The sequence below is a fragment of the Anneissia japonica genome, unplaced genomic scaffold (assembly GCF_011630105.1).
Source record: "Anneissia japonica isolate Jap-2015-1 unplaced genomic scaffold, ASM1163010v1 scaffold4054_len1135799_cov195, whole genome shotgun sequence".
NCBI classification, from domain to species: domain Eukaryota; kingdom Metazoa; phylum Echinodermata; class Crinoidea; order Comatulida; family Comatulidae; genus Anneissia; species Anneissia japonica.
Window position 1 is genome coordinate 420,195 of NW_022694605.1, and position 15,035 is coordinate 435,229.

General features: G+C 35.5%; 1 protein-coding gene across 1 annotated transcript in view; it reads right to left on the reverse strand.

The window, feature by feature from the left end:
* Window positions 1–15,035, reverse strand: part of LOC117101098 (nucleolar RNA helicase 2-like) — a 30,890-nt gene that overhangs the window by 12,282 nt on the left and 3,573 nt on the right. The window contains exons 2-4 of the mRNA XM_033240969.1: window positions 1,535–1,741; window positions 825–900; window positions 77–160 (exon numbers count right to left, since the gene is read on the reverse strand). Of these exons, the coding sequence (XP_033096860.1) occupies window positions 77–160; window positions 825–900; window positions 1,535–1,741 (367 nt within the window). The remainder of the gene's footprint in view (window positions 1–76; window positions 161–824; window positions 901–1,534; window positions 1,742–15,035) is intronic.

Consider the following 15,035-nt stretch of genomic DNA (forward strand, 5'->3'; position numbering starts at 1 on the left):
AAAAGCCATGAGAAATAGCTAATGATGCCAAGAACTGGAGGATATAATAATCATGTGACACAACCAATCAACTTACGAGCTTGAGCGATGACATCATAACCGCTGTAGACATCACTGAATGTTTTGGCTTGGATAGGAAATAAGTATTTGACCCCACGTTCTAAAATAATAATCAAATTATAAAATGATCAACAAACAGAACATATACAGATCTCCCTCCAACGTAGGACCCCTCCAATTAAAGACCACCTCCAATTACACTATTCTGTGGTCCCAAATTAACAAATGTTTTTTCTTTATTATTCTAATTAGAGACTAAAGCTGCTAAACACCATGGAAACCCCGGTCCCAAAAGTGGTCTTTAATTGGGAGACCTGTATTTCATGTAATTTACAGATATTTATATAATGTAATGCATTTTCCATAGGTAAGTATTGTTCCTGGTTATTGATGTATTCTTCCTGTTTATTGAATGCAGACTAAATCATGGACAATGAAGCACTACATCTATTTCTGTTAAAATCTTAACATGATTTCATTAAAAAACAATCAAATCCAACCAGGTAGCCATTTATAAAAATGGTTATTATAGGAACATAAAGAAAAAAAATCTGTGGACATCAACGGCAACCAGATTCTTACTCACGATAAAGTCCAACAGACACTGCATTGGAACGGACTGACATTGTTTAGAAGTAAACATTTGTATGGAGTTTGGAAGAATTAGTTGGCTGTCAATCAACTATTTGCAGATGCATTTGAGAAGTCAAACTTATCACAGGCCATTTTTTTAAAACATCATATGATAAAACGCAACCACTTACTTAGCAGTAATTCTTTTGTTCTTGAGGAAATAGGAAAGTTTTCCAAATCTCCAAGACGCATCTCTTCCAGAAGTTCCTATAAAATATGAAAGTGGGAACAAAATTATGACTATATTTTTATAATAAAAAAATTTGGATCAACAGCCTCAAGTGATTTGATTAAACTTCCTTGTTATTGATGAATAATCATGGTGTGCAAAAACATGTAATTAAATCCAAATAATTTGGCAACATACAAGCTGACCTTGTAAGACTATTTCTTTTTATACTTTGTACTATAGCTTATTAAGTTACCAATTCTTTACACTGGTTGAGTCGATAGCCATAAGGCAAGGGTACTGCAATCTACAGCCATAATGTTGGAGATGGTTCAAGCAGCATGTTCAGCTATGGTTTTGGTGGTGAAAAAACTCTCCTTGGATAAGGACTATAAACTGTAGACTCAGTGTATATAATTGGATTATGTGCACATTAAAGAACCAGTACATCTTTCAAGATGAGTTGCCCCAGTGTCCTGGTTCATACAGCCACTGCTGTGGACAGATGAGAGTGGCTAGTACTGGCTTATCGGGTAGTTCAGACACGAAGTGACCCTTAAGGAAGTTTCTGTACGAGCTACTATATGACTTTGGTATAAAGCACTATATAAATCAGACTACATTATATTACAAATCCAAATGTAACAAAAACTGAATATAAACAATATTTACCAAATCAATATCGCCATTGGTTTCTTCAACATCTTTAGGTTTTTTAACTTTCTTCTTTTTCTTTGTTGCTATTTTTGTTTCTTCTTGTGATTCACTGTCACTCGCTTCATGTTTTCTCTTTTTAGATTTTTTTTCTTTCTTGGATTTCTTTTCTTTTTTTACATCTGCTGCTATATTTGCCTCCGATACATCCTCAACATCACTTGCCTGAAAGAACACAAATTTAAAAAATCTACAGTTATGGTATTAGATTCCTTCCTATACTACCAAATACTTTGATTTCTTTGATTAATTTGATACTACTCTGACCTGGGAGGGGGGATCTGGTATCCTGTGTGCAGGGCTGGAAAAAATACACAACTGCACGACCAGCAGTCAGAGGCAACATGAATGTCCCAGAGGCATTTTGGTGGAAACAATTAAGAAAAATAAACTGTTAGCCTATATACTGTAGTCTGTATAATGTACACGTAATATTTGGTGCTGAGGGCACCATCAAGGCACAAATTAATTTTTTTTTCCAGGTCTGACTGTGTGTACTGTAAATAAGTGATTTGAGTGTACAAGCAATTGAGATACGAGTCAACTCATTCCTTGGAAATCAGCTGAGAAAAAACAATCAGAGTACATCAACCAGCACTCAATTTATTTTTTTTATTTTTATTTATTGGACTCCAGTAGGTTCCTGGGTACTGCAGTTCAGCGCCACCACATCTAATGACAGATACAAACATAGTCCTTAGCTCGCCAAACTCTCAAAATATTCAAGGAGCTATGCAGTCAGTTCAATTAAAACACGACGCTGGCTAGGTTTGAAACAGGCTCCACAGCACCAAGTAGGAACAATACCTCTCGGCCCACCACTCAGCTGATATGATGGTATCGTCACTTTTGAATTTGAGGTAAACTTGGAAACTGTTCCTGATTGATACATGAATCTATATTTTCAGTGCGTATTAAGACCCATTAACATACATTCTTCGTACATACTGTACAGTAATAGTACAGCACGAATACAAGTTTGTGGGGTTAAATAACTGTTCCCCGTACATTTCTGCCTTGTTGCACATTTCAATGCCAATCAATGATCTTTCTAAATTGAATAAAGTATGATATTTTCTGTATATAATATTTAGTTAAGTTTACACAAGTCTCATTTAGGTATGCTACTGTAGAATTGCTATTGAGATTAAATAAAGATTACCTATTAATTGCTTTTAAGATGGTTGTTGACAAAAAGTAGATTGACAATTATTACCTTGTTTACAGGTATCTCCAAAAATTTGAAAATCTTGTGTTGTAATTATGTATATTATTACCCTCAAAATCCCTTCTTTTAATTATTCTGGACATGCATCATTCAAAATTCTAAACATATGATTTAACTTAATTTGTGCTACGCAGAGATCAACCGGTATCCAGTTCAGTATCTGGAATTCCTTTGACCCAACATGTGACATAGGCTTCAAACTCAGAACGCATCGCATGAGCTTATTCGGAGCGGTCTTGACATTTATTTTTCACGACCTGTTTTAAACCAGAATACCATATAATACTACTGTAGTCATAATGACTAAGAATAATTGTTGAGACGAGGAGCTTCAAGATACTGAAACTTAAGTACTTCTTGTTTCTATAAAGAAATTGTACTCTACCATTATGCACTTGTCAATTGTAGTCCCCCCGACCCTGGCTATAGCAGGAACTAGCCGAGACTGAGCCGGGGATGTACACATAGCTGTATCCCCGTAGTGCCGGGCCATACCTAAACTTTACCCGTAGGTGTAACAGGCCTCGGAAGGGCTGGGAATTTTACATATTAGAGTAGCCGTGGTCTCGGGTGTATAGGCCTAGTGCTGTCAAACCGGGTCTGGTCGTACCTAGCCTACACTAGGCCTAGGCATTCAGTCAGCACTCTGTTTTGGTAATTAAAAAATCACCTTTAAGCCTACCATCATAGTTTCATTTTTTATAGATCACGATATAAATTACATAATAAAAATTGAACCTCCAACCACACAACGCTGAGGACCGAGGTGGCGGCGTGTGTTAGTGTATAATAAAAATTTGCGAACCATAAATTTGACCTATTTTGCCTCAAAAATACGCCAGTACAGGAGCCAAGGCAAAAAAATCTGTTTCTACTAGATGTATTCATTTTCTTATTTAGGCCTAATTTCTGTTTTGATATTGAATCAATCAATCAATTATTTTCTTTTTCTACCATAGCATAATGGTAATATACGAGAGGGAACATTTCTCACTGAGCTCACTGTCAGTGTTACTAAGTAACGAGACAAAAATAAAAAAAAAACGTATAGAAAACCAATTGACGAACAACCAATTGACGAATAATATTGGCATATATTTCATAAATTAATTGAGTAATCTACAGTACCATCCAGATATTATCTACCCTTGCCTGCATTATTTCCGCGGAAAATAATCGTGGAAAATTCGAGCGCCCGTATTCAGCGAGTGGTCCATTACGTAATTGTTTAGCATCTACTTCCTGTTAAAAGTCGGAACTCGCGGTATAAGTGCGGTCCACGTTGGACAGCGAGTCAAAAAATTCGATGGTAAAATATTACGTAATTCGCGGCACGCCCGATCTCTCTATTGTCAGGCGAACAATGAGCGAGTTAGTTTTGAGATGTAAAGTTATTTCGCTAATAGTCGGTAGTGCAGATTATAAAATTTAAAGAATACTGTGATATACATTTTTTTTTTTCGGAACTGTAACTTACTTCGGAGGTATAAATAGGCTCGTATAACAACCTAACAATTCCTATCGAAGTATGTTTCAATTTATTTACAGTGTTACTCTTTATTACCTCTGTAGGATCGGAAAACAAAATATACGGTATATAGGCTATTAATGTATCAATAAAATATCTAAGCAAATAATTAAGGTCAGAATAACCGATGTATTTTCTTTATTGAAGGTTCAATTGAACTGGGAACGTCTGCTATCAGCAAGGTCGCTTCAGTAATCAACTGATAAATGAAATGAAGTTTTTAAACTTGTTAAACATACAGTACTGTATTTATTTTGTAGTTTTGAAATAAAAGCTATGACCAGAATATTTTTTAACCGTGTTTGTACTTTTATTACTGATAAATACCATAGGCCTTCATAAAAACAAGAAATATGTGAATGGCCTGTACTTACTGTAGTACATTTACTCAGTTGTGCTTAAAAATTCGTATCGAAATACGGTCTTAATTTTATTTATATAGTTATAGTCTCGCTATGTATTATGATTCATTCATTGTGTTGTGTAAATATATTTACTATCATTTAATTGCATATTTTCACAGGAAACAATGCAATGGTTAGCTTGGCCTGAGTAAGTTGTAACAGGCAACAGTGAAGTTGGTATAAAGAGTAGGCCTACGTTTTAACGATAAAGTACGGTTAGGTAGGCAAGTAGGCTAAAAATAGATGAATTGCCTAGACTATTGTTCCAAACATTACAGGCCTAGATATAGGCCATGCATAAAAACAATAAAGAAATACTTTAAGGAAAAGGAATAGTTAATTCATAAGCTATCTCTCTGTAACAGGTAAAAGCCTAATATCAAGTTACTAGTACTGAAGGTTGCCTAGTAACGGTGAATTCAGTGAGAAACGTTCCTGTAAGTAGGTTCCCACGATACTACAGTATTCAGAAGGAGAAGCAAACACGAGGTTAATCACCACTTATTCTCTTTGAACGCCGCCAACTCAGGGTATGTAGACACACGTTGCTGCTATGCAGTACAGCATGGATATCTCCATGAGTACAGTAACGCGGCAAGATAAAGACAGAATAGCTGCCTGCTTGTTTAGGGAAGATTTGTTTTCTACTGAATTTTTGGGAGATAAGTAAATTTCCGGGAGATTTTTGCTTGCTTGCGGGAGACCATAACAATTTCCGGGAGACTCCAGGGAGATCCGGGAGACTTGGGACCACTGGAAAATTATTATATTGAATTTACTTTACAAAATTCATTCCCCCATAAATTTTTTGTAGAGTCCTCGGTTAATTGAATGCGCTTCACAGCAAAACATGTGCTTTTGATCGGCTACCTTCCAGACAGACGGTTGAAAGTAAGCGACATGCCTACACTCCGGGATACATAATAACTTTAGAATACAAAATCTGGCTAAATAAAAACAATAATAAACATAATATAAATATGGTGATGCTAACAAATAACAAAATGTTCAATCATTATTAATTAACCATTTAATACTAAACATAAACTTTATTTTCATAACAGTGTATATCTTTTTAAAATCGTAATTTAAGCCTTAATCATGTCATTTTATTCCACAATTTGATTGTCTCACAATAAGATAGTCGGCAGTGTCATCATCTCAAAGATTATAAATAAATATATATATATTATAAAATTGGAAACTGATGATGTGTGTTTCATACTACCTGTCAATAAATATTAAAGAATTACGATTTTTAGCATCTTCAGACGAATCAATAATCAAAATTCGTACAAACTTGGCTTCGCTTCCAACACGACGATTACAGCGGGCACATTGTATACGCGTTCCTTAAGAAGGAATCTTTCTTTTCTCACGCTCTTAAACTCTTAATACTGTTCATTAAGAAGGAATCTTTATTCTCTCACACTCTTAAACTCTAACTACGATATGACCAATAATACACAACAGTCGATTTTGTTAAGAATTCCAGTGAATAAAAAAAAAAACTGTTCGTCATTAATTATGTTGTTAAACAGACGACATCGTGAATCGTTGCCTTTATCAACAACTATTATTATTGTATCATAACAAAATAACACACAGGACACAAGTTACAGCATTTTATTTGGTTTCAAACTCATAATATTCACAACCATTAATTGATCGACTAATAAAAGAGATACTTGATCTTCTTGAATTTCTACAATGACGTAGGCCTACAATTTATATTTCTGTACATATATATTTAATCTTCATATAAACCGGAAAATTTTTAGTACAGTTAACAAAATAATTCAGATGCCTGTGGATATACCAGCATATCCATGAAAGTATCAAGTTTAATATTCCCAGTTGCATTATTCCGAAATAACGACAGGCTCTGTCTTTTGTCTGGCTGATAAACAACACAGACCAATTTGTTGAACGTAAAAATCATTAGGCAGTTCGTTGAAGCCATGAATTACGTATGGGTGGTCCTTATACTAACTAATTAACTGCGTGTCCCACGATTTTCATCTGCGGAAAAAATGCGTGCGGAGGGCTAATGTTTTCTGGATGGTACTGTATATTTCCAACCAAACTAAAGTATAATATGAAAATGCAACAAAAAGAAGAGCATACATACAGTACATACCAAATTCCATTCAATTTTCATTGATATTGGTTGAAATTTTGTTTAAGTATTAATTCCATTTGCTTTTAAATATTTGTTATTTGTAGAAAGATAAAAAATAAACAAAAAAACGTATGATAAACTAATTGACGAACTAATGATATAGGCATATTTTGCTTTTTCACAACTCCATTGGAGCTCCATATATTTGTTCCAAATGAACCTCAATGAAGCGCGACCGAAGTGAGGCGCAACCGAAACGAAGTGCGACCGAAATGATCTGCCGTCCTAACTACGATCCAGCCAGTTAGTGGCGCTAATGCACTTTCGCACCTAACTTTTAATTCTTAATTTTTTTACCTCAATGTTCTTCTCAAAGTCACAATATATAATTAACAAACATGTTCATATGATTCAACCACTCACAAAATACCTTTTTCAACAAATAAGCCCCCAAATATAGTACAGAATCTGTGATCGCTAGAACGACGAGCGGCTGCCATTTTGCATTCAACAAGAAATTGCCAGAATGTCTGCTTACAGCGCAAAGTTTTTTGATTAAACGTGTATGGAAACGTTCGTATGTCATTTCAGTTAGGGCAAATAGAAAAATTTATTAGATTATCACTCCCGCCCGCGTCAAAAATTTGGGAAATATTGATGCGGAAATTTAAAAAAAATTATTTCAACAGCATAAAATAACAATGCAATTTTGTGATATCAAAGCGAATGCTAAACATGGGTGGCGCCATGATTTGCCCGACAGGGGTCAGAGGTACCCAACGGGGGGTCCCGGTGGCTGATGCTCCGACAAGGAGGCAGATTTCCTCGACTACAACAAAGTGGTTGTGGTTGAGCGTCGCTTATACTGTAATGTTCTGGAAGTGGTCCAGGGAGTGAAGCCAACAAAAATTTTGACAATTTAGGGGTTTCAAAGGCTTATTTAATCGATTTTAGTGTCTACTAATATGTAGAAATTAGCATATAATTTTTCTATTCTCCCCGACCAGGGCTAGAAATTAGCGGTTGCCTGGTCCCCAGTGGTGGGCTTTTTTGGTGTCGGGCGATAACAAATGTCTTGGGTATCGCCCTGTCTGGCGACCCTTACTATTTTGGATTGGTGAAAAAATAACCAACTGCTTTTAGCCATTTTGGCGAAGGGTTAAAATCATTTAAAGTTTCAAATACTCGCTAAAATTTTTCGCCAATCCATAACCATGCAAAGTTCATTGGTGATACGCTTCCGAGCGTATCACCTTTGTTTTCGTTCGGATTTTTCTTCTTTATTTATCTATTCTTTATTATTTTTTTATTCTTTCCCACTTTTTTGTTGGTCAATTTTCTCAAAAACGGCACATGTTTGATCTTTGCTGCTAACGTAGCACATAGATCTACATCTGAAGTTGCGCACCTGACTTTGTGGATGACGTCACAGTTACGTGACGTCATCTACGAGCATCTATGAGCATTTCGTAGTTTTTCTCGAATTTTTCGTCCCGCGCGCGCGCATTTTTACACGCTCGCACGTACAGAAGCTGGAATTATCGGTTTTTTTTTACATGTTTTAGGTTCCTGACACTCTATTCACAAATTTCCAATCTTTTTCGGTCATTTAGGGTCAATAGCAATGCTGTACACGCGCATAAACGATACGAATCCATGTGCGCGTTTTTGTCGACTTAGAGCGGAAATAGGCCAAAATCATGCCTATTTTCAATCGGTTATAGCTCCTTAGGATGATCGGTGACCCCCAATGTTTACTATATATTCTGAAAGCACATAAGTTGTAGATATGATTTTATTGGTCATAATGGCTGATCGGACATTATGACGTCATCATATTTCCATCTGAATTCAACAAAATGAATATTATCGATGACGTCATTAAAAAAAAAATGCGCATTTGAGCGTATCTTCCTTATCCTTGACCAATTTTCTCCAAACTCCGAGGAAGATTATAACTGAGACAATTCTCTTTCATAAATGTCATGACTTTTTACATTTTGATGACATCATCATTTTTTTATCTGACCATTCATTTTTCTTTCCTCAAATCATTGAAATCGCCTATATCAACATAAATAATTGACATTTCTAAATCATATTCAATTGTCAAGTATGCATGTAATGCGCGCAAATTTTCCGTGCGCGCATCATAACTTGCGCGTACGTGTGCGTCGAAAATTTAAGTGCTCAAAATCATACATATTTTCAATCTGTTATAGCTCCTTAGAATGATCGGTAACACCCATTTTTTATTACATATTCTGAAAGCACATGAGTTGTAGATATGATTTTATGGATCATAATGGCTGATCGGAAATTGTGACGTCATCATTTTGCCATCTGAATTTTAAAAAAAACTTTTTCCTTTAATTTCCTCATTTATTAACATATTTATTTAAGCGTATCTTTCTTATTGTTAGTCAATCGTTTCTCATCTTCTGAATAAGTTATAGCTGAGACAATTCTCTTTCGGAATCATGTCCTTCATTTTCATTTTGATGACGTCATCATGGTCAAAATGAATGATTTTTGGACCTCTTCATCTTCAATTATTGAGAAATAATATATTGGACAGACCAACAGAGGGCGGCAGACTGTATTTCGACGCCATCAGACTGATTATATAGTTCATATGAAGGGAAAATTCGTATCGTTACGACGAACAGAATCAAAATTGTGCGTAGATGACAAAGAAAAAAGAATAAGAAAAAGAAGACTATATTTGAACTCGTCACTGAGGACGAGTTAGGTGATCCGCCCGACTTGACCCAGAAGTGTGCTGAAAATGACTTGAAACGTGCTTTAAATTACTGCATCTAAAAGGTGATATTTAGAATGTTAAAAAATTTAACGCACACGTACGCGCACAGGAAGACGTGCACGGTAAGATGCGTGTGCAAACTATAATCAAATATCACCTTTTAAATACAGAAATTTAAAGCACGTTTTAGGTCATTTTCAGTACACTTCTAGGTCGATGTCCGGCGGATCACTAAACTCGTCCTTAGTGACAAAAACATAATAATATTCTTCATAAATTGAAGACCCATGGCAGATGCAGGCTGGAATTGGGTCCTAACACAACATAAAATGGGTAAATGGGTACAGTATACGTTTGACTCTAACGGCAACTTACGTCCACAAGATCAGGCATATTATCAATGAAAAAATTCGTTTAAATCGGTTTTCTTCAATATTCTTTTGATTACATGGTGGTTATTATGTGACACGCTACCAGCGGCAAAGATTTCTAATAGTTCAACTTTATTAACATATTAAACCCTCATTCTACATGTTCACTACAACGAACCCCAACAAACTGCAGCAGGGTGGATTACAACCCGAAAGACACAAGTGTACTACATATCAAGATTCAACTTTGTGTGCAATGCCATCCGCACGCGCCATGGCGTACGAACATTTTCACGCGCACAGAACTTTTCCGAATCTAGTTTGTTGTTGTATTGGTAGTCTAGCTGCAAACATCATTGTGTGCTTTGCATTTTGTTATTCGTTATTTTAACGTGGTGGATGGAGGGCAGTGGCTGTATGATGACGATTACATAAAGGTGGTGACCTTATGTATGACGATTACATGAAGATACTATATTCACGACAGCCAGCTAGCTGGTAGTGTACCCTTTGGGCCAGCGCGAACTGGCGTCAAAGTACAGTATACCTTAAGGCAGCCGACCGTCGGGTACATAATGACTTCCGAGCTTGTGTTTATCCAAGAAACAAGATACTTTTAGTCACTTATAGAAAAAAATTTCTATGGATTGAGGCCTAAGCCTATTCACGCGATGGTGGTAGAAATGTCATTAATAATTAGTGGTGATCCGCTTCTCGAGCAGATCACCTCTTGTTATTGTCGTCATCATCATCATCATCTTTTTTTTATTCTTCTTTCTTTCTCCCCTTTTCTCTTTGCACAATATCTCAAAATTGTCCACTTCAACGAACATTTGGCTTGGCCTGGAATAGTCACAGTAAGCTTTTCAACGCGCTCGGTCATGCGTGACGTCATCTACGCGCAATTTTGCATTTTTACATTATCGGTCATATCAGGCTAACCAATTGCCATTTCGAGATCGTATTAAGTGAGCATTAACTTCAGGTGAATATTGAATGTAATGTACCCTAATTTTACGTGTGCGCTTCATAACGCACGCGTGCTTCAAAATTTTAAGATGCTCAAAATCATTTTTTGAGTTAATTAGCGCATGTTTCAGGCCATTTTGAGCATTTCAAATTTATTTGAAATTTTCCACTACGTGCGAGCATTTTTACGCCGCAGCACGTACGGAAGCTATAAATTACTTTTTTTAACATATCCTTAATCGATCGTCTCCCAACTTTGAGTATCTTATAGCTGAGACAATTCTCCTTCATATATGTGACTTTTTCTTACATTTTGATGACGTCATCATGGTCAAAATAAATGTTTATTCTGACACCACCTTATCTTTCTTTCCTCAAAACTTTGATGACCCTATAATCATCTTAAACATTCGTCATTTCTGAATCATTAAATGGGCATACAGTACACTTGTCAGTCACCTTAATTTTCCGTTCGCGCGTCATAACGTGCGCATACTGTACATGTGCGTCAACATTTATATACAGTATGCTTAAAATTATGCCTATTTTTAATCAGTTATAGCTCCTTAAGATGAAAGGTGACCCCCAATTATTATTACATATTCTGAAAGCACATGAGTTGTAGATATGATTTTATAGATCATTATGGCTGATCGGACATTGTGACGTCATCATACTGCCATCTGAATTTTTAAAGAAACCTGATTTTTTTTTATAACGTCTTTATTTTTAAACTCATTTGGAAGTTTCTCGCTTATTCTTGTTCGATTGTCTCCCACCTGTGAGTATGTTATAGCTGAGACAATTCTCTTTCGGAAGTGTCAATTTATTTTTCATTTTGATCACGTCATCATGATCAAAAAGAATGAATTTTGGGAGTCCTGTTATTTCTCTTTCTTAAAAGATGTAAAAAATAGAACACTGAGGGTAGCAGACTGTATTTCGATGCTATCAAAATGATATATATATAAGTTATATGAAGGGAAAATTCCTGTGGCATTACCAACTAACAGGCGGTTTTAAAAACACTTGAAAATGATTAATTTTGTGTGCCATTACCGTACACGCACACATCGTGACTTGCACGTGCGTTAAAATTTGAAAATTCTCAATACAGGGGTTTATTTAAGAGCCGGCGGCCGGCGCATTCGATCGGCTACTACGATGTTTTCGCCGGCTACTTCAATCAATGCTGTACAAAAATTAATACAAAAACCACCAATATAAATAGCGCAATAGGCCTGTAAAGAACCTTATTTACCTACACGAAGTTAATTTGCAATAGTATGCACTCATTTCGATGTTCCTTTCTGTTGAAAGTTCGTTAAAATGTCTACCAATTTTCAGACTCCATTTCATGGACTCGCGGCGTAAACAAAGTTAAAGTTCAAAGTTCGGCAGTCGCGTCTGGGCGAGTCCATCAAAGAAGCCACGCCTCCAAATCACATGTTAGCCAATAAGATAATAGAAATTTCTCCTCCACCACATGCTCAGGTGATGACGATATACATCGCCCAAACTCTTTTACTGTACATTGGGCTTCCGGGTTTTCTTAAGAAAAAAACAGATCGTCGTTTTAAAATTAATTTGTGTATGACTATGAACCTTTTATTTTCATTTCATTTTTATTTTACTAGCCCTCTTTGTGATGACATAGATATTTCGGAAATGATAAATAATAAAAAAAAAAACCAACACTGGCTCAAATTCGTTTACATTCGGTGGCGGAGGTAGCAAGCCGAACCAACTATATTGAATGCTGTTTACACTCACAATTTCAGAGTCATAGATAGTGCAATGATTAAAACGGCAGAGAAAGCCAAAATCGTCTCAATTCATATCACATGAGACATTTTTTTTCCAATGTGGTATCCATTCCTTTTCGATATCTGCGTAAATTTTAGAACTATTTTTTGCTCTCCTTATGTTTCTTCAACGCAGATCTAGGGCATAGGCCTAAATGGTGAATCCCCACTAATTTCAGCATGTTTGTGAAAAGTAAACAACTTCATCATTATAAAAATAAAAAAAATTTTTTTGGTGGATTTTATTAAATGTGTATAAACTTAAAAAAGAATGTATTTCAATTATTATTATTACTAGCCTCTAGATGAGATTGAAGCTAGCTTAGCTAGGCTGGCTGGTCTAGGCTAGGCCTAGAAGTTTACGCTTAGCCTAGCCCCAAAATGCTAGGCCTCTAATCTATCGAATACTGCTTCCATTCCTAGCTAGGCCCAGGCATGATATGGCCGATGTAGGGCTAGGCCTAGGCAGTCTGGGAGGTATACATAGCCCCTCCCCCTTCCTCTAATTGGCTATAGTCACACTCTGTCTAGATAGACAGTGTAGTAAAAAAAGTAATGATATTAAAAAACAGAACTGAAGGGTCTATGCCTAGCACTGCAGGCCTATTTGATAGCGCTGCAGGCCTATTACAGTATTAAATTGATAAGTGTATGCTAGCCTAGGTCCTACAGTACATTTTGGCTATTAAGTTTTTTATTTTTAAGTGCTTTGAATGATATTAAATTTCCATTATATTTTACGTAGTAGTATAGGCCTATATATTTATTGAATGCAAATTTAAAAATAAAAAATAAAATAATGTCCATATTAGTGTTTCTTTAATGAAAGTCAAAATATATATTTTGTTTTGGTGAAAGAGCACAATTTACTATTTTGAGAATAATTTTAATGCCTTTTTTTATTACAATAGTAACAACCTAACAACATGAAAGCTGTAAACTACAAGTTGTATTTCTACTCCGAGTGATTGTGACTACCTTACTGCTTTTTGCCTCACTGTGATATAGTCAGTGTTGATGCAATTGCATTAGGGTCTTGACATATCACAATTTCAACTACAGCAATATACTGTACCTACAACAGTTCTTATTCCCATTACAAAGCAGCTTTCAACTGAAGTTTGAAACCATATTACTACTGATACGAATGATGATAGTACTACAAGTAAGATATGTTTTAACATATAATACACACAAATGTTTTACAATGACATTCATGATTATGTAAAGACCTAATGAAATAGAATTTGAAATCTTAAAAACCGTAAAAATATGTATCTATAATATTAATATAATGATCCATATCTTCAATTGGTTTTTGTTGGAATATAATAAATATTTCCTCACAGATACATGCAACTTATTTGATGTCAACATCACTTCTGGAACACTCTAAAGTAAAAGAATAAAATGTTTCGAGAGATTAATGTTTAAGAAAGCAGTTTTGCTGAAATTTTTATTGTACTTACTGTATATAAGTAAAAAATTGGTATCAGTGCAGCCTTTGAAAGGTACTTTTTTTCAAAAAATATAAATCAACAGTGATGTTGACATTTGCTTAATTGATTAATGCTCTTGGATAATAGCTTGGTTCACGTCGAACTTTTATCTAGATATACATCCACTTAACTAGTTAAAAGTTCGACGTGAACCACTCAATTATAGCTAGTTAAAGGAATTAAGTCACTTAAGTTAAGTGACTTAACTTTACTAGAATAACGGTAAATTAACTTGCTTAACGGTAAAGTCGGCTCGGATTACAAGGACACGATTACGTAACGTAGGAAGCCAGCTTTGTTGTATTGTACCACCATTATCATCTTCTGGCTGGCAACAACGTACTTCACCAATGCTAACAACAGCATCGAAGTAGTCTCATTTAGTCTGGTTTTCAGAAATTATTTGTAATATTTTGGGTAAACACCCAGCAAACGTCCGTTTTACGAATAGTCGATATTACCAATGACCTTTGCATCATCGACAAAGTAATAACGTTAAAAAGTCCGATTGCGTATGTTTTTCAAAGTGATAATGTATATTTTTCTTAATAATAAAATCAGATTTGTTGTATTTATTTATTGACAATTCAATCTTTTCTATTTCTGCTATAATAGTCGCTATTAATTCAATTTCAACGAACTCCCACCAACGCCAGTCGTTAAAATGAGCGCACATGTTTACGATGACGAAATAAAAAAATGTGGAAGTCAGCAACTTATTTGACACCGCGAAGCTAGATTTTCGCGAAGTGCATGTAAACAACACAAT